This window comes from Oncorhynchus mykiss, chromosome 21 (assembly GCF_013265735.2).
Source record: "Oncorhynchus mykiss isolate Arlee chromosome 21, USDA_OmykA_1.1, whole genome shotgun sequence".
In the NCBI taxonomy this organism is placed as follows: domain Eukaryota; kingdom Metazoa; phylum Chordata; class Actinopteri; order Salmoniformes; family Salmonidae; genus Oncorhynchus; species Oncorhynchus mykiss.
In genome coordinates this window covers 37943196-37968163 of record NC_048585.1, presented here as the reverse complement: position 1 = coordinate 37968163, position 24968 = coordinate 37943196, and the positions used below count along the sequence as shown (strand labels likewise).

At 44.3% G+C, this 24968-nt stretch overlaps 2 protein-coding genes across 6 annotated transcripts in view; both read right to left on the bottom strand.

Moving 5' to 3' along the window:
* The window catches only part of arhgap36 (Rho GTPase activating protein 36), a 92766-nt gene extending 82619 nt beyond the window's left edge, over positions 1 to 10147 (bottom strand). For both annotated transcript variants that reach the window (XM_036957753.1, XM_036957755.1), the window contains exon 1: positions 9873 to 10147. In XM_036957753.1, coding sequence (XP_036813648.1) covers positions 9873 to 9920 — 48 coding nt within the window. In that variant the 5' untranslated portion in view covers positions 9921 to 10147. The remainder of the gene's footprint in view (positions 1 to 9872) is intronic.
* A 4796-nt stretch (positions 10148 to 14943) lies between these two features.
* The window catches only part of nhsl2 (NHS-like 2), a 152163-nt gene continuing 142138 nt past the window's right edge, over positions 14944 to 24968 (bottom strand). For all 4 annotated transcript variants that reach the window (XM_036957749.1, XM_036957750.1, XM_036957751.1 and 1 more), the window contains 5 exons: positions 24311 to 24968; positions 22184 to 23332; positions 21421 to 21688; positions 20988 to 21132; positions 14944 to 20579 (listed from right to left, as the gene is read on the bottom strand). The exon at positions 24311 to 24968 is cut by the window's right edge and continues 733 nt beyond it. In XM_036957749.1, coding sequence (XP_036813644.1) covers positions 20240 to 20579; positions 20988 to 21132; positions 21421 to 21688; positions 22184 to 23332; positions 24311 to 24968 — 2560 coding nt within the window. In that variant the 3' untranslated portion in view covers positions 14944 to 20239. The remainder of the gene's footprint in view (positions 20580 to 20987; positions 21133 to 21420; positions 21689 to 22183; positions 23333 to 24310) is intronic.

Sequence of the window (24968 nt, the reverse complement as noted above, 5' to 3'; positions counted from 1 at the left end):
AAGAGGCTCCTCTGTCCTCCACTCGTTACCTGTATTAATGGCACCTGTTTGAACTTGTTATCAGTATAAAAGACACCTGTCCACAACCTCAAACAGTCACACTCCAAACTCTACTATGGCCAAGACCAAAGAGCTGTCAAAGGACACCAGAAACAAAATTGTAGACCTGCACCAGGCTGGGAAGACTGAATCTGCAATAGGTAAGCAGCTTGGTTTGAAAAAATCAACTGTGGGAGCAATTCTTAGGAAATGGAAGACATGCAAGACCACTGATAATCTCCCTCGATCTGGGGCTCCACGCAAGATCTCACCCCGTGGGGTCAAAATGATCACAAGAACGGTGAGCAAAAATCCCAGAACCACACGGGGGGACCTAGTGAATGACCTGCAGAGAGCTGGGACCTAAGTAACAAAGCCTACCATCAGTAACACACTACGCCGCCAGGGACTCAAATCCTGCAGTGCCAGACGTGTCCCCCTGCTTAAGCCAGTACATGTCCAGGCCCGTCTGAAGTTTGCTAAAGAGCATTTGGATGATCCAGAAGAAGATTGGGAGAATGTCATATGGTCAGATGAAACCAAAATATAACTTTTTGGTAAAAACTCAAAACGTTGTGTTTGGAGGACAAAGAATGCTGAGTTGCATCCAAAGAACACCATACCTACTATGAAGCATGGGGGGGTGGAAACATCATGCTTTGGGGCTGTTTTTCTGCAAAGGGACCAGGACGACTGATCTCTTTTGTTTGTTTTTAATCCCATCCTTCAGCTACCCTCAACCCTTCCCATCTATTTCTAAAGACCATCCAGTTTTCTGTTTGCCATATATTTTTAACTGTGCTGTTTTACAAAAGTTCTGAACCTGTTCTGCAATTTATCCGATTTACACCGATTTATGCAATTTTCACCAATTTAAATAGAATTTGAATTGTAACCTCTATTTACCACCACAAAGATGTCCACCCACTGTTGAACGTCAACTTACATGATCATGTCTATTCTATTATCTCTGTCTCTGTGACTATAATTATAATTTAGAACAACAGATATTCCCATTCAAGTCAACATTCTCTGAAGTCTGGACCTCCAACCATCTTTGTGGTAACATTTGAAAGTTGAAATTTCAATTGAATTCCAATTTTAAAACATTTATCAGCCAAACACGACAACTACCCTGTATTCAAGAGAATTTGTCTTCAAGAGAACACAAAAAACTCAGATGATGTAAAATGTATGCAACATATGCGAATATGAAAAAAATTGAAGTTTACACGTTTTTAGATCATTTATGTTAATGGTAAAAAAACAAAAATGGTATTAAATAAATCAATCTCAGCCATTTTTTTTCTTCTACCAAGGAATGAAGAAATGTATGTCTCATTGTAGGGTGGAGTATGCAAAAGGAATCAACTTTGAACACTGTTATCTCTTGAATGTTTTGGCATTCAGGTCCATAAAGTAACTTTGTGAGCACTTCCACATTGGACAAATACTGTATGAATGGAATGTTTTGTTCAAACCATAAGGGGTGCTGTCAAAAATTGATTGAATTCAAATGGATTTACCCTGAACTCAATGCTAACTGTTATTGGTTATCCCAATACCGGACGATATAGTGCACTAATGTGTGTGTGTGTGCGTGTGGTATATGTGTGAATGTTTGTGCATTGCATACCCAACATTTCTGGTATTATCTGGTGATGTTTATCCTACATTCCTTTGGATGCTCATTCAGCATCAGCCTGATAGTTATTAGATTATTGTGTGTGTGTGTGTGTGTGTGTGTGTGCACCCTCTCTGATAGAGGGTCATGACCGAGGTCTGTTACTGACAGAAACCGGTATTTATATGCATATTCATTCAATAGATCATGTGTAGTAATCTAGTCATAGTCAGAGGTCTCCTTGCAGTTAGATTGACTGGACATTAAAGAGAATGACTTATTTATACATGTTCTTAGAATATGTCTTTAGCTATTCTGTGTGTGTGTGTGTGTGTGTGTGTGTGTGTGTGTGTGTGTGTGTGTGTGTGTGTGTGTGTGTGTGTGTGTGTGTGTGTGTGTGTGTGTGTGTGTGTGTGAGTGTGTGTGTGTGTGTGTGTGTGTGTGTAATTCAGACAAATGTATTTAATTCTGTCTGATGAAGTTGGCTCTATCAAAGTGTTCCAAGTTCAACTTGGAATTCAATTATCCTGTCCTAATTTTAATACCAGACCAAAGAACAGAATTAAAGCTACAGTCTGCAATTCGAAAATTCAACAAATGGGTAAAATGGGTAAGGAAGTGAATTGACCATTGAACAGATTCCCAACCAGATCACAGACTGTAGCTTTAAGCTCATTCCATGCTCACAATAAAATGACCCCTGACCTCAGAGCAGCAGCTCTTTTTGACTTAGAAAAGAGTAGGGAGCGAGAGAAAGAAAAAGTCTAAATCCTTCTCTAATAAGAATTATATCCAATTAAAATAGTTAGGGCACAGAGAATCTTGTTTTCACTTGTTTTCACACTCTTAGAAAAAATGGTTATCAAATTATTCTTTAAGGAGGGTTTTACATGGAAGGCTGGTAGTGAGTAATACTAGAAAACATTCCATTTATAATTGAGCAAGTGGCTCAGTTAGTTGGGTGGGTTTGATTCAAGAATAGGCCAAATGGGATGTGTTTAAGTCCCTTTTTAAAAGCATAGTCTTCTAGTTGACCATGCTCTACACCTACATTACCTATCAATGATTTATGAATGACGATGACTAGAGACCAATGCAGACTATATAATCAGACCATAGGGCAGGTTGACAGCTTCCAGTTCCCTGGTGTCCACATCACCAACAAACTAGAATTGTCCAAACACACCAAGACAGTCGTGAAGAGGGCACGACAAAAAGTATTTGGCAGGGTCCTCAGATCCTCAAAGGGTTCTACAGCTGCAACATCGAGAGCATCCTGACTGGTTGCATCACTGCCTGGTACGACAACTGCGCGGCCTCCGACCGCAAGGCACTACAAAGAGTAGTGCGTACGGCCCAGTACGTCACTGGGGCTAAGCTACCTGCCATCCAGGACCTCTATACCAGGCGGTGTCAGAGGAAGTTCCTAAAAATTGTCAAAGACTCCAGCCACCCCAGTCATAGACTGTTCTCTCCACTACCGCATGGCAAGCGGTACCGAAGAGCCAAGTCGAGGACAAAAAGGCTTCTCAACAGCTTTTACCCCCAAGCCATGAGACTCCTGAATAGGTAATCAAATGGCTACCCGGACTATTTGCATTGTGTCCCGCCACATAATCATTTCAAACCTTGCTTACATTTGTATACGATCACAAGTTTCTTTCTATAATGCGTGGGAATACTTGGGAACAGATTTCTTAAATTAAAATCAATTGGAGCTGATTTCCTGGTGTTTTTAGTCTTTTATGTCCATCAACAAAAAATATATATACACTTGGGGGGCCAAATAATACCACACGCGGGCCAAATATGGCCTGCGGGCTTGCCAGTTGGGGAACCCTGCTATAGGGATATCAGATCGTACAATGAGTGACGGACAGGAACAGGAAGAGACAGGTAGAGGTCAAAGGTAAAAAGGAAGTGGTCATCAGAGAGGCAGACCAAATATTGTCTATTATATTGACAAGAAATTTAAGTGACCGCTCTAACATTGGAAATACATTTCCTCAAAGATGGAAGGCAGGCTGGAGGAGGTGTGACCATTCTAGCCAGTGAGATGGCAGATACATGTGTGAACAACAAGTCATAGAGCTAGATAGAGGACTCATCTTTGTATCTGTGTCATTATAACATATGTGACAGCATGGACAGCGACATTAAGGTTATCTCCATTTTAAAGTAGTACATTTTCTATTTTTCTTCATTGGCTGATTGCTCCCAACTCATTGGAATCCCCACCCAGTTGACTAATTTAAAATGGTGGAAGCCCTCAATGGCAATGTCCATGCTAAAACCAGTTATATCCATGATAAGTCCTTTATCTATCTCTATGAAAACAGGCACAACACCGATATGAAGTCGTTTTTTTTCCAAAGTTGCCAAAATGCCATGTGCGTCCACTTATATCAGTGCATTCGTATCCACCTAAGCATTACATGCTTCTATTCAATCAAATAAGCCTCACGTAGCAAATTAGCAATTACATTTTTTGTTGACCAAATTCGACACTCTCTCCATACAAAAATTCCTCACGTCGTAGGCTTATTTTCGCCTCTTCCTCTATGGTGCCACAGACCCGGATGGCCATCCATCTTGTGATAAAAGCTACAGAGAGACGGGCGCTATTTTGTGTCCAGTGTGAATTCCTCCATTGGGAATAGAGAGGAAAGGGGGAAACTGGCGGAGATGGGGCTTTGATGTTGAGCCTGCTGACTGTGGGCGTCTAAACAGGTCTTTAAGTAAAGTACAGCACGTGAAGTATTTGTACTCGGACATTGTGAGTCAGAAACCGTCAATCATTTAGTTGCTGTGCACCTCTCAGGATCAAAGAAATGCTTCTGGGTGGCTCACTATCCAACCAAGAACAACAGCAAATGATTGAGCGAAGAGATACTCAACCTCTCTTTGATGATAATAGAAGTCCAATATGAGGATGCTTCCTCAAAACTCCTGTCTCAGGACAAAGACTAAATGAAATACAATATTTACCTTAGCAACAAACCGTTTATAAGTATTTCCAGATGAACTCTTTAAAAAAAAAAGTGTTATCTAGAACCTAAAAGGGTTCTTCTACTGTCCCCATAAGAGTAATCTTTGAAGAACCCCTTTTGGTTCCAGGTAGAACCCTGGGTCAAGATAGAACCATTTTGGGTTACATGTACAACCCTTTCCACAGGGTTGTAGGGAAAGTCAAAGAACAATTTCGGAGTGTATGGTACACTATCACACGCTACAGAGACACTGGGACTGAGTGTTCAGAATGCAGAGACTCATCGCTCACACACACACTAACACACCCACACGCACACTATGACTGAGTGTTCAGAAGGCAGAGACTCATCGCTCACACACACACACTAACACACCCACACGCACACTGGGACTGAGTGTTCTGAAGGCAGAGACTCATCGCTCACACACACACACTAACACACCCACACGCACACTGGGACTGAGTGTTCAGAAGGCAGAGAGACACTGGAAGAACGTACAGTACTGTAGCCCGCTGTGATGCTGTGTTAGCGTGTATGTGCAGATCCGTGTGTGTGTGCTTGCAAGCATATGTGTGTGTATTTTTCTCTCTCTCTGTGTGTGTGTGTGTGTGTGTGTGTGTGTGTGTGTGTGTGTGTGTGTGTGTGTGTGTGTGTGTACGGGTCTCTCTCTGGGTGTTGTTTGTGTGTCCTGGGACAAACTCCTTCATATAAATCTAGAGACGGGGGAGTCAAGCAAACACAATGAGATATGTACCCAAGACGTTTTCCACAGTAGCACTCCAGAAGAGTAACGTCTCTGTTGATGTGTGTGTGTGCGTGCGCGCGCGCGCGCGTGTGTGTGTGTGTGTGTGTGTGTGTGTGTGTGTGTGTGTGTACGTGTGTGTGTGTGTGTGTGTGTGTACGTGTGTGTGTGTGTGTGTGTGTACGTGTGTGTGTGTGTGTGTGTGTGTGTACGGGTCTCTCTCTGGGTGTTGTTTGTGTGTCCTGGGACAAACTCCTTCATATAAATCTAGAGACGGGGGAGTCAAGCAAACACAATGAGATATGTACCCAAGACGTTTTCCACAGTAGCACTCCAGAAGAGTAACGTCTCTGTTGATGTGTGTGTGTGCGTGCGCGCGCGCGTGTGTGTGTGTGTGTGTGTGTGTGTGTGTGTGTGTGTGTGTGTGTGTGTACGTGTGTGTGTGTGTGTGTGTGTGTACGTGTGTGTGTGTGTGTGTGTGTGTACGTGTGTGTGTGTGTGTGTACGGGTCTCTCTCTGGGTGTTGTTTGTGTGTCCTGGGACAAACTCCTTCATATAAATCTAGAGACGGGGGAGTCAAGCAAACACAAGGAGATATGTACCCAAGACGTTTTCCACAGTAGCACTCCAGAAGAGTAACGTCTCTGTTGATGTGTGTGTGTGTGTGTGTGTGTGTGTGTGTGTGTGTGTGTGTGTGTGTGTGTGTGTGTGTGTGTGTGCGCGTGCGTGTTAGCACTAAATCAAGAAGAGGTATCCAGCCCAGTAGAGTCGTACATTTGAGTAGATGGTTGATTTATTGACGTCAGCTGGTAGGAATATTTTTCGAACCTCAACTTTTCCTTCCTCTTTTCCTACCTCTTGAGAGATTCCTCCGTCTCTTTCTCCCTCTCTCCATCCGGCTCCACTGCCAGGTTTTCTCAGGATGACAGGAAAAGGTAGATTTACGCTCATTTCAATTTGAGAAAGTATTCAGTGGGGTGACTCTGGCCCAAAGCCAACTAATCTAGACATTACAGTAATGTAGTACATAGTATAGTACATAGTATAGTACATAGTACATAGTATAGTACATAGTACAGTACATAGTATAGTACATAGTATAGTACATAGTATAGTACATAGTACAGTACATAGTATAGTACATAGTATAGTACATAGTACAGCTTTGAGTTTTCTTCTGATACCATAAATAGAGTTGGAAGAGAGCAGTGAAATACAAAAAAATAGACCACCTGGTTAGATTAGTATGTCCACTTCAGTTAGGAGGGCAATCAATATTATGTTGCATTATGTCAATATGATTGTAGGCCTATTATGTTGTCAACACTGAAAAACATTCCGTAGCTATTAGATAGCGAGAGAGATTAACGCGTAGCACAATTAGAAAGCAACTTGATTGTCTGAGAGAATAAACACAGGGAACAGCGTAAGAAGCAGAAGAAACAGGAAGTGAGACGGTTGCTGTCCATCCATTAAATGAGTAGGATTGCAATCACGCTAATGAAGGGACGCATACGGTACAGTATCCTTCTCGCTCTTCTTCCTTGCATAATGCCACTTCCCTTCTCCCACCTCGACCCCTCACTCCCCCCCTCTTTCCATCCTCCATCTTTCCCTCCGCCTCACTCCCTTCACTCCGGCACCTCCGCCTGTCCCTTCTCCCACCTCGACCCCTCACTCCCCCCCTCTTTCCATCCTCCATCTTTCCCTCCGCCTCACTCCCTTCACTCCGGCACCTCCGCCTGTCCCTTCTTCCACCACTCCCTCCACCCCTCCATCGCACACTCCCTTCACCCGACCCCATCCCACCTCTCTCGCTCTCTCTTTCTCTCTCTCACGCTCTCCCTCTGTCTCCTTCCCTCCACCTCTCTCCTACTCTCTCCATCCTTCCCTTCCTACCCACTTCCTTCCATTAGCATATGGTGCTCATTATACGGTTGAGCATCCAAGACGTTAGGCAATATCCTAACCACCAGCAATGGACGTCAAATATTGACACACGCGCACACACACACACACACACACACACACACACGCGCACGCACGCACGCACACACACACATACAATTCCATATCGAGCGTTTAGTGCATACCAATAAAAACAGCAGATTATTGCAGAGTGAGAAAAATACTCCATCTTGATGGATTTAGCTATGGCAGATTACTGGTTAATCTAGAAACAACACGTCTCAGCGGTAAAGTATCTGTCTGTCTGTCTGCCAGGAAGAATACTATGTGTGTTGTAATCCCCGGGTTAAATGACGCTCTAAGACAGATGCTCCAGACACGAATCTAAAAAGAACCCTTACAAAAGAAGATTGCAGTCAGAGTGCAGTCCAAAACAAAAACAAAAATGTTTTACTGCAGTAATTTTTGTAGTGTGATCGCAGTTACCGTGCAGTATGACTGCAGCTATTCTGCTTTTACTGTGTCCAAAATACCACAGTCGACTGCATTTACCCCCCCCCCCCCCCCTCCCAAAAAGAAAAGATGACATTGTATGTCAATGGTGGAAGGTTGAGGGTTAGACAAACACACATAAACTCTTGAAGAAAGTGAAGGGACTTCACGAGTCAGGGGTGAGCTGTATGTGACGATGTGAGAGGATTACTTTCAGAAGGGGCATCGTTTCATCCCCTCTCCACAACGAGCGGTGGCATGCGGTGGCACTTCACTGAACCATAAATACATGAATGAGTTCATATCATTGGCACTCCCTCAGGGACGATCTGAGGTTGTTAAAACACTAGTAAACACAAACTACTATGCATCCCATAAAGTTGGAAGATTACATACACTTAGGTTGGAGTCAGTAAAACTCGTTTTTCAACCACTCCACAAATTTCTTGTTAACAAACTATAGTTTGGCAAGTCAGATAGGACATTACTTTGTGCATGACAGAAATAATTTTTCAAACAATTGTTTACAGGCAGATTATTTCACATAATTCATCATTCACATAATTCACTGTATCACAATTCCAGTGGGTCAGAAGTTTACATACACTAAGTTGATGTAAACAGCTTGGAAAATTCCACAAAAGTATGTCATGGCTTTAGAAGCTTCTAGGCTGATTGACATCATTTGAGTCAATTGGAGATGTACCTGTGGATGTATTTCAAGGAGTACCTTCAAACTCAGTGCCTCTTTGCTTGACATCAAGGGAAAATCAAAATAAATCAGCCAAGACCTCAGAAAATAAATTGTAGACCTCCACAAGTCTGGTTCATGATGACCATTGTTATGTTTGGAGGAAAAAGGGGGAGGCTTGCAAGCCAAAGAACACCATCTCAACTGTGAAGCACGGGGGAGGCAGCATCATGTTGTCGGGGTGCTTTGCTGCAGGAGGGACTGGTGCACTTCACAAAATAGATGGCATCATGAGGGTGGAAAATTATGTGGGTACATTGAAGCAACATCTCAAGACATCAGTCAGCAAGTTAAAGCTTGGTCGCAAATGCGTCTTCCAAATGGACAATGACCCCAAGCATACTTCCAATGTTGTGGCAAAATGGCTTAAGGAAAATAAAGTCAAATGGAGTGGCCATCACAAAGCCCTGACCTCAATCCTATAGAACATTTGTGGGCAGACCTGAAAAAGCGTGTGTGAGCAAGGAGGCCTACAAACCTGACTCAGTTACACCAGCTCTGTCAGCAGGAATGGGCCAAAATTCACCCAACTTATTGTGTGAAGCTTGTGGAAGGCTACCTGAAACGTTTGACCCAAGTTAAACAATTTTAAGGCAATGCTACCAAATACTAATTGATTCTATGTAAACTTCTGACCCACTGGGAATGTGATGAAAGAAATAAAAGCTGAAATAAATCATTCTCTCTACTATTCACATTCTTAAAATTAAGTGGTGATCCTAACTAACCTAAGACAGGGAATTTGTACTAGGATTAAATGTCAGGAATTGTGAAAAACTGAGTTTAGATGTATTTGGCTAAGGTGTATGTAAACTTCCGACTTCAACTGTATATACTTTAAATACATTAACCTTAATGTAAAAGTACTTTAGTTACTGTATATTTCACTGTATTGATATAGTAATATAAAACCCCTTGTCCTACTTCTATAAACACACAAACACAAGCTGAAAAAGCGGTTTTCTCCTTTCAATATTAATGTAACATGGCGGTTAGCACTAACGCACAAAGTAAGAATGACGGTGAGAAGTTCATTCATTCACAATTGCCAGCAATATAGTAATATTGTTCCAAAGGTTGACTAAAGTGACCCTGAAGTTTATTGAGCTTAATTAAACGAAGAGCCATAAGGAAACGAGACCAAAGGGAACATGATCAAGGTGCACTGAATGAAGTGTACTGAGTGAGGAGGACAAACATAGCCTTATTCCAAATGGCACCTTATTCTCTATGTAGTGCACTACTTTTGGTTGAAAGTGTGGCACGCACACACACAGAAACACATACATGTGCATGCACCCGCACGCACACACACAGACTTACCACGTAGTAGAACTGCATGTCCTGCCGCACAGGCTGCTCCATCTGCATCACTGAAGAAGATATTCCATCAGTGACTAAAAAATTGTTTTTCTTCTCCTCAGAGAGGGGACCGAGGTGAGCCTCCTTGACTCTCTTCTCTTTAGCGCTCCTCTCTTTCCTATCCTCTCCTCCTCTCACTGCTTAGACAGTAACTGTTGATGTGTAGAGTTGTCCATCAGTCAAGAGACAGCTTGAGCCCAGTATGAGGTTGTTGTTGTGTGGTCCCCCCCACCCACCTCTCTCGCTCTCTCTCTCTCTCTCACACACACACACACACTCCCTCTCTCTCTCACACACACACTCCCTCTCTCTCTCTCTCTCTCTCTCTCTCTCTCTCTCTCTCTCTCACACACACACACACACACTCCCTCTCTCACACACACTCCCCCTCTCTCTCTCTCTCTCTCTCTCTCTCTCTCTCTCGCACACACACACACTCCCTCTCTCTCTCTCTCTCTCACACACACTCCCTCTCTCTCTCTCTCTCTCTCTCTCTCTCTCTCACACACACACACTCCCTCTCTCTCTCTCTCTCTCTCACACACACACACTCACTCACTCACTCACTCACTCACTTACTCACTCACTCCCTCTCTCTCTCTCTCTCTCTCTCTCACACACACACACTCACTCTCTCTCTCACACACACACTCTCTCTCTCTCTCTCTCACACACACTCCCTCTCTCTCTCACACACCCACTCCCTCTCTTGCTCTCTTTCTCTCTCTCTCACACACACACAATCCCTCTCTCTCTTTCCTGCTTCTCTCTATCTCTCTGAAGATAGCGCTCAGTTCTTCCTGTGCCGGCTGCTGTTGTGGCCGCTGGATGTGTGTGTGAGAGAGAAAGAGTGTGTGTGTATGTGTGTTCTGTGACAGATAACGCACTGTGCGCTCTTTGCTGTCAGAAACAGGAAACGTGGAGTTTGGCAGTTTAGCCCTGGTGCCTGCGTTCTCGTCAGTCTGTCCTACTGTCCATATGTGTGTGTGTGTGTGTGTGTCTGTGTGTGTGTCTGTGTGTGCTTGCGTGCGAGAGTGAGACGGAGTTGGTAATCACTTTTAGCCTACTGAACCCTGATAAATAGTAACACACACACACACACACACACAGACACACACACACACACGGATCAACTTCCGACCTGCGTAACCTCAGGTATTCTATAATGTTTTGTAATTTGTATGTTATACCATATTTTTACACACTGGCACACATATATGGTATCATAATGGTACTGCAGTAGCTGGATTAGGGAGGGGTAGTTATTCATTAGCAAAACTATTTAAGATTACAAATGAAAAACCCAGAATAGCACAAAATAGTCTGTATTGCATTAGTTCATTCTGTGATTACTGGGATTTTCCATTGCAAATAGCATTGTGTCATGATGTATCTATAACAATAATAATAATAATAAATCAGAATAATTTGATGGGTGCTTGCATTTGTCCTATTTCACACATGTACAAGTGTGTATTAATACGCATGTGTGAATTGGAAATGTATTTTTTGCATATCCTATTCCTTGGAAAGTGAGGTCACGGCCAGGGTCTGCCATTCAATAGCGAGGATTGAGGATTCGGTTACTGGACCAACGCTCTAACCACTAGGCTACCTGCCGCTATGGTCATGTATAACATATCTTTTTTTATTTTGACTGAGAACACTTTCATCATACAGGAGGGATTTTCAACATTCAACATTCCAACTGCTGCCAATTCCATGGAATTTGAATTCTAGGATCAGGACTGTATCAATAAAAGCGTAGTAACTTTTAGATCCAGTGTGATGTCATTGAGCGATATTTCCACTAGGTGGCAACAGACTCCAGTAGGTTCTTACAGCCAGGGCCATAGTCCTCAGATGCATGTATGTCCCAAACGGTACCATTTTCCCTATGTGGTGCACTACTTTTGACCTGAGCCCATAGGATTCTGGTCAAAAGTAGTGCACTATGTAGGGAATTAGGGTGCCATTTGGGATGAACACTATGTTACGTAAGTTTGTTTAGGATTTTAATAATGAGCTGTCTCTGTGGAACTCAGTTTATTAAAGAAATACCCTCCCTCTAGTTATACATTTTAATCTGAGCGAAACGCAGACTACCACCACTACACAGTCTGAAATACAGGCACACTACCACCACTACACAGTCTGAAATACAGGCACACTTACCACCACTACACAGTCTGAAATACAGGCACACTACCACCACTAGACAGTCTGAAATACAGGCACACTACCACCACTAAACAGCAGTGGAGGCTGCTGAGGGGAGGGTGAATCATAGTACTGCCTGGAATGGAGTCAATGGGATGGTATCAAGCACATAAGAACCACATGTTCGATACCATTCCATTGACTCGATTACAGCCATTATTATGAGCCGTCGTCCCCTCAGCAGCCTCCACTGGTGCAAAGTCTGAAATACAGGCACACTACCACCACTACACAAGACTACACAGTCTGAAATACAGACACACTACCACCACTACACAAGACTACACCGTCTGAGGCAGACTCTGCTCACTACAGAGGTAAGAAAACATAGCTACCGTTTAATTAAACATGGCAAGGAATATACGAATGTAAATGATATATTTAATGTATGAATACATTGGATGTAGGAAAAACTACATTGAAACCTAGGCTATATGTTTATTGATATATGGATAACTTCTCTAGTCCATCATCTTGAGACTGGAGAGGTTTAACTACACAGTCTGAAGCAGACTGGAGAGGTTTAACTACACAGTCTGAAGCAGACTGGAGAGATTTAGCTACACAGTCTGAAGCAGACTGGAGAGGTTTAACTACACAGTCTAAAGCAGACTGGAGAGGTTTAACTACACAGTCTGAAGCAGACTGGAGAGGTTTAACTACACAGTCTGAAGCAGACTGGAGAGATTTAGCTACACAGTCTGAAGCAGACTGGAGAGGTTTAACTACACAGTCTGAAGCAGACTGGAGAGGTTTAACTACACAGTCTGAAGCAGACTGGAGAGGTTTAGCTACACAGTCTGAAGCAGACTGGAGAGGTTTAACTACACAGTCTGAAGCAGACTGGAGAGGTTTAGCTACACAGTCTGAAGCAGACTAGAGAGGTTTAACTACACAGTCTGAAGCAGACTGGAGAGGTTTAACTACACAGTCTGAAGCAGACTGGAGAGGTTTAACTACACAGTCTGAAGCAGACTGGAGAGGTTTAACTACACAGTCTGAAGCAGACTGGAGAGGTTTAGCTACACAGTCTGAAGCAGACTGGAGAGGTTTAACTACACAGTCTGAAGCAGACTGGAGAGGTTTAACTACACAGTCTGAAGCAGACTGGAGAGGTTTAACTACACAGTCTGAAGCAGACTGGAGAGGTTTAACTACACAGTCTGAAGCAGACTGGAGAGGTTTAACTACACAGTCTGAAGCAGACTGGAGAGGTTTAGCTACACAGTCTGAAGCAGACTAGAGAGGTTTAACTACACAGTCTGAAGCAGACTGGAGAGGTTTAACTACACAGTCTGAAGCAGACTGGAGAGGTTTAACTACACAGTCTGAAGCAGACTGGAGAGGTTTAACTACACAGTCTGAAGCAGACTAGAGAGGTTTAACTACACAGTCTGAAGCAGACTGGAGAGGTTTAACTACACAGTCTGAAGCAGACTGGAGAGGTTTAACTACACAGTCTGAAGCAGACTGGAGAGGTTTAACTACACAGTCTGAAGCAGACTGGAGAGGTTTAGCTACACAGTCTGAAGCAGTCTAGAGAGGTTTAACTACACAGTCTGAAGCAGACTGGAGAGGTTTAACTACACAGTCTGAAGCAGACTGGAGAGGTTTAACTACACAGTCTGAAGCAGACTGGAGAGGTTTAGCTACACAGTCTGAAGCAGACTGGAGAGGTTTAACTACACAGTCTGAAGCAGACTGGAGAGGTTTAACTACACAGTCTGAAGCAGACTGGAGATGTTTAACTACACAGTCTGAAGCAGACTGGAGAGGTTTAACTACACAGTCTGAAGCAGACTGGAGAGGTTTAACAACACAGTCTGAAGCAGACTGGAGAGGTTTAGCTACACAGTCTGAAGCAGACTGGAGAGGTTTAACTACACAGTCTGAAGCAGACTGGAGAGGTTTAACTACACAGTCTGAAGCAGACTGGAGAGGTTTAGCTACACAGTCTGAAGCAGTCTAGAGAGGTTTAACTACACAGTCTGAAGCAGACTGGAGAGGTTTAACTACACAGTCTGAAGCAGACTGGAGAGGTTTAACTACACAGTCTGAAGCAGACTGGAGAGGTTTAGCTACACAGTCTGAAGCAGACTGGAGAGGTTTAACTACACAGTCTGAAGCAGACTGGAGAGGTTTAACTACACAGTCTGAAGCAGACTGGAGAGGTTTAACTACACAGTCTGAAGCAGACTGGAGAGGTTTAACTACACAGTCTGAAGCAGACTGGAGAGGTTTAACAACACAGTCTGAAGCAGACTGGAGAGGTTTAGCTACACAGTCTGAAGCAGACTGGAGAGGTTTAACTACACAGTCTGAAGCAGACTGGAGAGGTTTAACTACACAGTCTGAAGCAGACTGGAGAAGAAAGTGAACACACCCAAACACAGAAGGGTTATATGAATGTAAATAGTGTATGTGAATATGTTATAATATATATTCATTGTTGCTCAGTTTTTGGTGATTGAAAAAGGCAAAACGCTAATGAAATCAAAACAGTTCTCAAGTTACGGATGACTTTTCATTTGTCTTGTACTGATCATAGATTTTATTTTGCTATCACCAGCAATGTTCTTTCATTCAGGAAACACAGATATGATAACAGGGTCGTTTGTATTCTCTAGGAACTAAATGAATCAAACGACTGAAATGAGGAGGGACTAACCTGAACTTGTTCAATAAGAGACATTCATTTTCATTGCAAAAATGTTTTCCATGGCAAACACACTTTGCTACCGTTTTGCCATGGTGGGCACTAATGAATACACCCCAAGTCAGAAAAAATTCAAAAGGACATCCATAGACAAAATCAGTGTTAAGCAAGAAAAATAATTTATTTGAATGATATAATAATTTGAATCACATTGGCAAGACATACATAGCTGCATGTGTTCAAACCAACAGCTACATAAACCACACTGCTGGATCTGAAAACTGAGGTTATTGATAATTATCATAATAATAATCATATATGCAGTAGAGTTTTAAATATGTCCTTCCAATGAGAAATAACAAAAATAGAATAATTCCAAGAACTCTCTCTCTCTCTCTTTATTTGAGTAGCCTAACCCAACAAACTTCATCTTGTTTCGTGGGTGTTTTTGTGTGTGTCTTTTAACTTAATAAAACTTTATTATTGTCCTGGTCCTATACATACAGAGAGTACTGTGAGCAGTTTAAAACTGCTGTACAACTAATTATCGGTTATACTCATTATACTTAGGGACAGGAGTTTTTCCTGACCACATGACCTGACCGGGAAACACTCTGGGCCGAGAGTTATATGCTATTTGTTTCTCATAGCCTATAACTAGGACCCTGAGTTTTTCCTGCATTGGTTAGGTAATGTGGTGAGGGAAAATTATGGGGCTAGATTTCTGTAAGAATGTTGTTCGGGGAAAAAAAAAGTACATATTTTGACAGAAAAATAACTCCTGTCCCTAATCATCCTATCACCTCTATATTTAATCTGAATAAGGGTCGTCTAATGGTACTTACATTGTATATACAGATTAACACTTCAACATAGCTCAAAAGGGTGCGATCAAATCTCATTTGAAACCCTTTCAAGTGTTAGACCAGAGTAGTGCACTAGATAGGGAGTAGGATGTGATTTGAGACAAAGGCTAAGATTAATATGTCTGTTTGTTTGTTAGGCGTCATGACAACCAGATGGTTGTTAACAGCTTGTCGTGCTGCTGTTTGATGTCGATGCAGAAACAAGATATAAAACACAAACTGACTAAAGGACATCTTTTTCTGTCATCCCTCCTCTCCCTCTCTCTTCTTCTCTCCCTCTCTCTTCTTCTCCCCCTCTCTTCTTCTCCCCCTCTCTCTTCTTCTCTCCCTCTCTCTTCTTCTCTCCCTCTCTCTAGACTTTTAGTGTTCTGTGGGGAGTTTGGGGAAAGCTTTAAGAGCTGTCCTTATCACAGAAAGAAAGACAGAAAGAAAGACAGAAAGAAAGATGGAAAGAAGGAAGGAAGGAAGGAAGGAAAAAAAGAAAAAAGGAAAAAAGGAAAGAAGGAAAGAAAGAAGGAAAGAAAGAAGGAAAGAAAGAAAGAAAGAAAATAAATCGATGGACAGAACTTGTATTAACCCAACTGTGATCCCCTCTTTCAGAGGAGTGATATATCCACTCGTGAAATGTTACCCACCTTCTCTCCCTCGCCCCCCTCCCCCTATCCTCATACCTCTTTCTCTTCTGCTCCCATACTCTGTAATACTCTACCACATTCCTAGACATGGTTGATTGGAGTTTGGAACCCACTATGATAAATCACTGTATGTGCCAACTGTAGGCTACTGAACAAATCTGTATTTCTTTGTGTGTGTGTGTGTGTGTGTGTGTGTGTGTGTGTGTGTGTGTGTGTGTGTGTGTGTTTGTGTGTGTGTGTGTGTGTGTGTGTGTGTGTGTGTGTGTGTGTGTGTGTGTGTGTGTGTGTGTGTGTGTGTGTGTGTAGCACTGCGCAACCATTTCTGTGGCTAGAGCTGGAATCTGCTACTGGATTGAGAGTTACAGTATTGTGTTCCTGCCTCATCCTCGGTCTTGGGCTAAGTCATCTATCTATTGCTTACATTTTTTTCAACTCTTTCTCTCTCCCTCTTTCTCTCTATCGTTGTACCTGTGTTTTATGAACAATATAAGGGTACAGCCAAGAGTAGTAATAGTAGGAATAGTGACGACCACTACTGTAACAGCCATAGTATATGACAGTAGTAACCATAATATACAGTATTACCGTAATATCCACAGTATATGACTGTAGTAACCATAGTATACAGTATTACCGTAATAACCACAGTATATGACTGTAGTAACCATAGTATACAGCATTACCTTAGTAACCATAATAACTACAGTACTTCAGAACAGAAAGAGTAACAACTCTGCATACCTCAAAGGGAGTGTAATATCAAGGTAGCTGAAAACCATAGAATATAACCAGTAGAATGGGCATAGAACCTCTGACCATAGGAATTTGACATTATGGCCCCATTGACGTAAATAGGGGTGTCCATTCTAGTAATTATATTTCTATGTAGAAAACACAGAAGGTTAAACATCACGCCAGACTACAAGGCAAACTAACACTGAGTTTTGTCATAGTTATTTTTTTTTTATGTAGTTCCATTCACTAAATATTTAAAACAAGCGTCACTTGACTATTTATTAATAATGTGTTCATTTACATAGGTTTTTTTTCTCTCGTTCTTTTCATTGTCTTTATAAGTTGTTGACGTTGTTGTTCTGGTTTCCTGAATGACCGATATAACAAAAAGAGCATCCAGATATTAATCTGGAGTCGTTGCGTCTCCGTGTTGTTGCTGGAGGGACAGAGCAGTAGTCTTACAGGGTGTGCTCCCTCTCTTCATCCACAGGGGGGCGCTGTAGCTTAATAGCACCAGGGTTTGCACAGCCCCAATGTAATGGTTCTGGAAAAGTGTGGTGAAAGGAGGATAGGTTAAGATCCGTGTTCACAGTCTGAGTGGGTCCAGAAGTCCACTATCCTTTCCTTTTAAGTACACATCCAGACATTCATACCCTTTTCCATCCGTCTCTTGTGTGTTCTTTCACACAATCCACCCTCCTGTTTTCCTTGTAACATGGATGGTTGGTTTGGTCTGGATATAGGGACAGATGCACAATGCAGCAGAAGGATTAAAAATAAAAAAAACATTTGTATTTTTGACAGAGAGGGTTGGATCGAAAGATGAAGTTGAACATAGCACTCTTGAACACGATATCAACGCGGCGTCCTTTTCTTTCCTTCCATTGACATTCAGGCTGTGTCGTCTGTGAGCTCAGATGCACAGAAAGAATGGGAGGGGCACGGAGGGAGGGATGAGGGGAGGACGAAGAAATGTGAAGAGGAGGGGGCTACTCCATGGGCAGAGAGAGAGAGAGACAGATGGAGCATGTGTTCCTGCCAGGAAGGAGGACGAGAAGAGAGGGAGAGTGGACGAGAAGAGAGGGAGAGTGCACGAGAAGAGAAGGAGAGTGGACGAGAAGAGAGGGAGAGTGGACGAGAAGAGAGGGAGAGTGGACGAGAAGAGAGGGAGAGTGGACGAGAAGAGAGGGAGAGTGGACGAGGGGAAAAGGCTGCGACATCACCCCTGCACAAAACGGACAGTATGAGAAAAAAACATGTGGAGAGGGCAAAAAGAAGAGGGTGATGCATTTTTCAATATGGCCGATGGATGGTTAGCTGTTTTCCTGGACTGTCTCGGTTTGTTTTGTGATGGTTGTTAGAAAAGTGGGTTCTAATCACAGTTCCGGAATCCCCTCAGGCCCAGAATCCTCTCTCAGTTCCAAAACGTCACGGAAAACTCCAAAGACTACAGCCACATGATTCAGACCACTTAATCCTCTCCTTAGGGCGGATAAATGAAGCCCTTGTCCCCACACACACACACACACACACACACACACACACACACACACACACACACACACACACACACACACACACACACACACACACACACACACACACACACACACACACACACAAACACACACACACACACACACACGCACACACACACACACACACACACACGTTTCCACTGGTCTGTTTATGGCAGTCCTTTGGTCCTAACGGAAACCAGTCTAAACCCTGTTAAATAAACCCAACCCTGTATCATACTCTCTGTTAAGAAAGATCCACAGGGTTCAATTCTGTGCCCGCCATCTTTCACACCTCCCTTGCTGTGTTTGGTTATCATTTCCTGTATACACACACACACACACACACACGCACGCAAGTACACACACACTCTGACGGCAGTGCGAGGAGATCCGTGGGTAAGGGTTCGTGGGATTGTGTTCCATAGCGTCGCTCCTTCAGTTCAGTTGGTTTGATCCTGTTGTGTGCTGTGAGGTGTATCACATAGTATCCTACTACTGTTAGTACTACAGTAGTACTATTGCTGTTAGTACTACTGTAGTACTATTACTGTTAGTACTACTGTAGTACTACTACTAATACTGTTAGTACTACTGTAGTACTTCTGTCCTACTACTGTTAGTACTATTGTTAGTACTACTGTAGTACTATTGTACTACTACTGTTAGTACTAGTGTAGTACTATTATACTACTACTGTTAGTACTACTGTAGTACTTCTGTCCTACTACTGTTAGTACTATTGTTAGTACTAGTGTAGTACTATTGTACTACTACTGTTAGTACTAGTGTAGTACTATTATACTACTACTGTGGCTCTCCATAGTCTGTTAGAACAGTTCAAGCGGATTTTTTCAGTTTATACGGTATGTATGTATATCTTTGTACATTTATATGGCCTTCTATCGCGTATGAAAAGAGAAACATAAACAAACGAATAACAGGGAGGACACAGGCGTTGTTGTTTTCCTCGTTGTTGTAAACTACCTCGGTAGGCAGTCGCCAAAGTGCTTTGATTCAAACATAAAGGATCGGGGCTTGGTACCATGTCCAACTGTCAATCTTCCCGTGGAATGTTTTCGATTTAAACCGTTGTGGTTTTGTTGTTGTTGTTGTTGTTGTGCGAGGGACAGAAAATACGACACACACACTCACCCCATGTCTTCAAAAGACTAGTGTGGCATCTGTCGCCATCGAGCACAGGCCTGCGATGTACCCAGGTCTATTATCCAATCAAACGTTCCCTAGTATAGTCTCTCTCTCGTTTAAAAAAAAAAATAGTGTGTTGAAGTATGACATTAACAATCCTAATGTTCTCCTTTAGACTGAAGGAGACCTCCAAAAAAGAATACCCCTTAATGATGGAACGGACGGCGTGATAAACAGAACTCCTTTGATGACCATTGTGACCAACCATTGGCCAGTTAATAAACGTTTGTGAAAGGTCAATCAGTGGTTGAGTGGTCTGGTTGGACGTTCCTTTCTTCCATCAATAGTCCGATCGAAAAGTCTATAACTAGATTCAAACTACTTTCTCGGGAGATAAGAGAGAAAGAGAGAGAGAGAGAGAGAGAGAGAGAGAGAGAGAGAGAGAGAGAGAGAGGGAGAGAGAGAGAGAGAGAGAGAGAGAGAGAGAGAGAGAGAGAGAGAGAGAGAGAGAGAGAGAGAGGATGACCTGGGACAATTGGTTTAAAAACTCTCATTGGTCCTGAGGCATTCTGGTTCCATTATTCCCGGTGGTCATATCCCCTCCTCCGTCTGCCGAGGTGGAGAATTCTGTGACGCGTCGTGCGAGGGGGTTTGTGCTCTTGAGGAGTTCCATAGCAGAGACTCTGGCCCCTCCCGTGCTGGACTTGCTGCCCTTCTTTTGGAGCAGGGCCATGAAGTTGTCATTCCGCGAGGTGGAGCGCGGGGTCGAGCCCAAGGTCAGGGTTCGGAGGTCACCACCACTGGTGCTGTGCTTCACCGGAGAGACCAGACTCTGGCGGCTGCCGAACGAGTCCCCTGGTTCCTTACGGCCCAGGACTTTCCTTTTTGACCTGTAGGGAGGAGAGAAGAGAAGAAAAGAGGAGAGATGTTAAACGCATTAGAAGTCCTGACATGGATAGTAAAACAAGTAACATTTGGACCAGTGGGACATTTCGCCGGTCCCCACAGGGAAAAAGGCTTTTCAGGCTTAGCGGTTAGGCTTAGTGTTAGAATTAGGGTTATATTTATATTTAGGGCTAAGTTTAGTTTTAGGGTGAGGGTTAAGGTTAGGTTAAGGGAGAAAAACATTGTTTTAAATGAGAATGAATTGCTTAGTCCCCATAAGGATAGTAAAACCAATGTGTGTGTGTGTGTGTGTGTGTGTGTGTGTGTGTGTGTGTGTGTGTGTGCGAGCGTGTGTGCGAGCGTGTGTGCGAGCGTGTGTGTGTGTGTGCGAGCGTGCGTGTGTATTGGCATACCTGTGTATTTTGGTGAACAGGTCCTCTGTGGTGTGTGTGGTAGGTGTGTGTCCTCTGACATCATCATCCATTTCCTCTGTGATGTGGAGTTCCGTCTTGTCACTAACGACCAAACTGCTCTCCTCAACACTCTCCGCATCATCACCTGGAAACAATATGATTGGTCAGTTACTCTCTGACGACAGACCAATGAAAACAAGAAACATTTCTATCAATGGATATCAATCAATAAATGAAGAAAACAATTAACAATGACCAATCAAAACAATATTGGTTTTTCATTTGCGATGGTAACCACTTCCATTTCAACTACGATTGAAGTGAAACCGGAAAGGAAGTTGTGCACTGTAACACTTTCACCCCTGACAGGATCTGAATTCCAGCTAAATTGATTTTGACTTATTCATTTCCCATCATAACATTGTAAACATACTTCTGCCTGTCTCTGTAATGCTGAGCCTCCCCTCCACGTCTGTAAAAGAAGAGCCCTGTAATGAAGACTCCATGGAGCTTTCCTCATCCGTCCCTATTCCCAGGTCATTTTCCTGGTTTTCCTCTTTCCCGGGAATCACTTCTGGTGGGAACGCACCAACGGGAGAGCGGAGGGCGGCAGGGCAGTCTGTCTGTGTTCCCTGTCTGTCGGTGGTACCGTTGGAGGGAAGAAGCAGAACGTTGGGCTTCTTTGGAACCGGCGGAGGAACCTTGGGGAGCGATTTGTTATTAGTGGTGTACATGATAACCAAAGGACAATGTGCCATGTAGCAAGTAAATACATGCAGACAATATACTGTATATGTTTATGAGAGAGAGAGAGAGAGAGAGAGAGAGAGAGAGAGAGAGAGAGAGAGAGAGAGACAGTATTGACTGACTGACCACAGAACAAAAAAAAGGCATTCATTGAACCCTAACCCATTGAACCCTAACCCATTGAACCCTAACCCATTGAACCCTAACCCATTGAACCCTAACCCATTGAACCCTAACCCATTGAACCCTGACCCATTGAACCCTAACCCATTGAACCCTAACCCATTGAACCCTAACCCATTGAACCCTAACCCATTGAACCCTAACCCATTGAACCCTAACCCATTGAACCCTAACCCATTGAACCCTAACCCATTGAACCCTAACCCATTGAACCCTGACCCATTGAACCCTGACCCATTGAACCCTGACCCATTCAGCTGGCCTACCTTGGGTTTCTTCTTGTCCAATTCAGCCAGACAGGATATGGTCATCCTGCTAGGTAGAGACTTGCTCTTATCCTGAGTCTCCTGCACTTCCTGGTTACTGCAGGGAGAGGGGAGAGACCCTCCATCCTCAGGCCCAAGACGGAGCTCCAAGTCAGGGTTGAACTCCGGCTCCATGGAGGGGTCCTCCAGGAGGGGCTGGGGCAGGGGGAGAGGAGGCAGATCGTACAGGGACCGGGTGTGGGGGAAGGAGGGGGCATCATAGAGGCTCTGGGGGTAGTGGAGGGGGAAGGTTTGGGGATGTTCCTGGGGTCTAAAGGGGCTGGTGGGGGTGTGAGGGAAGGCTTTCTTCAGCTTGGGCTTCCTACCTACCACCATGTAGATGCTGGGGTTAGGCATGGGCCGGGGAGGGTCAACAGGGGAGGCAGGGGGGGACTCGGAAGCAACGGGGGAGGAGGAGGGGGACTTGAGGAGGATGTTGAGGGGGCGTTTGGGTAATGGGGGCTTGAAGGCCACAGGGGGTTTGGGTCTGGGGGCAACGAGGGGGCCGGGGATGCAACCGGGGGTGACAGGAGGGGGGGAAAGGTCGCGACCCTGCTCCTCCTCAATGATGTCATTAGAGGCTCCATCAAGGCAGTCCTCCAGGTCAGTACGGGAGACAGAACGCAGGCGGATGTTCCGGAGCTCGTTCGTGGTCACCACTGGGAGAGTTGATTGGCCGCCGGCACTCAGTTTACCGGGCTTAGTGGCGGTGGACGTGTCAGAATGGCGCCGGCTGGCCTTCTGTTTTGGTTTGATGGAGGACAAATCCAGATGAGCGTTAACCGGCATCTCGAAGGACAGCCTCGATCGGGCGGCAGGGTCCCGTGGTGATGTAGCTGGCAACGAAGACTTCCTCTCTGGGATTTTGGGGCGCATCTTACACCCCAACGTGCAGGCGGGCCCTGTTGGTGTTCCTGCCACCTGGTTGGAGGGGGTGATGGGCGTCGGAGTTTCTGACTGGCTAGAGTAGCCGCTGGAGGGGGACATGAGTCCTGGTGGCTTGAAGGGGGAGGAAGCTTTGGTCGACTCTGCCTCAATGGAGAGCAGGGAGGGGGAGGTGGCTCTGGAGGTGGAGGGAGAGTCCAGGAGAGACTCGGAGCTGCCCCGAACCTTAGATTCAATTAAATGTGATTCGATTAAATGTATTAGACATGAATGGTTAAAAACATGACAATCATCTTCCTGGTCGCACATCAGAAAAAAATTCCTGAATTAAACCAGGGCTGCCCAACCCTCTTTCTAGAGATCTAGTGTCCAGTAGGTTTTCAGTCCACTTAACGCCTTAACTAGATGAGTCAGGTACCTAGTTTGGTTAGGGTTGGACTGAAAACCTACAGGACTGTAGATTTTCAGGAAGAGGTTTGGGCAACGCTGCATGACACAATATAGACCAGGCCTGGGTAATTATTTCCATGGAGGGCCACATTCGAATATGTCAGACCAGAATTATATTACAAGATTATACATCATGTGAATGACTGTGTTGACAAATATATCTACACTGTAAATCACGACCAGATATGCTACTTATTGTACTTTTGTAACATGCACAGAAAAAACCACATCCATGTTCTCCTTTTGGTAGGTATTTTCATTATTAAACACGCAATGAACTACACAGAGGGAAAAGTACACTGTGCATTCAGCACCACGGACAGAACTCTTGTTAACAGGTTTGCACAAAAAACACAAGAAAGAGAGAGAGCTCAACATTACATTTAAACTACTCAATCAGTGTGAGGAATGAAGTTAAGTACTTAAAAATCATACAATGTGATTTTCTGGATTTTTGTTTTAGATTCCGTCTCTCACAGTTGAAGTGTACCTATGATAACAATTACAGACCTCTCCATGCTTTGTGAGTAGGAAAACCTGCAAAATCGGCAGTGTATCAAATATTTGTTCTCCCCACTGTATAGACAGTACAAACAGCAAAATACCAACAACCTGTGACTAAGGGAAGTGCTAATGGCCCTATTCACACTTGAGATAAGTAGACTTAACATGGATTTAAGTCCAAATTTGACTTCATGTTGGTCAACTTATCTCATGTCTGAATAGGGCCCTTTGTGTATAGGACTCTCTTACCTTCATGCACTCTATAACAGTCGTCCCTGTGGCTGTACTAGACCCAGACAACGACCTGTAGGGGTCAGAAGCTTTCCACTCCTCCAGCTGCCAGTGGGCTGGGAAGGACAGCTCTGTTGTGTCTGGTCCGTGGACCTCAAGGCTAGGGGGTCCGTCCACGCCGCCGTGGCCCAGCTCAGGCTCCTCCAGATCGGGCTTGGAGAGGGAGGAGGAGGGTAGGAGGAAGTCTGGCTGGAAGTCCTGGAGGTGGTCCCGGGGGATGTGTAGGGATTTGGGGCGTCCATCCCGGTAGTGCCCTCCGTTGTGGCCATGCACGCGCCCCTCGGCGTCCCCTAAATTCTTCACGAGCGAGACGCTCCGGACGGGTGGAGGGGGTTTGCGTTTGGACTTCTTCAGCGAGATGGAGCGAGAACGTAACCGTAGTCGACCGCCCGGGGGGAAGTTGCCGTCGGTTACGGAGACGTTGTCAATGCTGTTGCTCCCATCCTCGGAGCTCCCGCTGGGGTAGAAGAGGGCATAGCTCTCGCCCCTCTCACCGCCCTCGCCGCCAGGGTAATGGTGGTGTGGGTGGCGCATCTCTGTTAAAACGCCGCCACCGTTCCCGTTTGTCCCATTACCGGCTCCAGGTAGTCCACCGAGGCCGTACATCCCGCCGCAG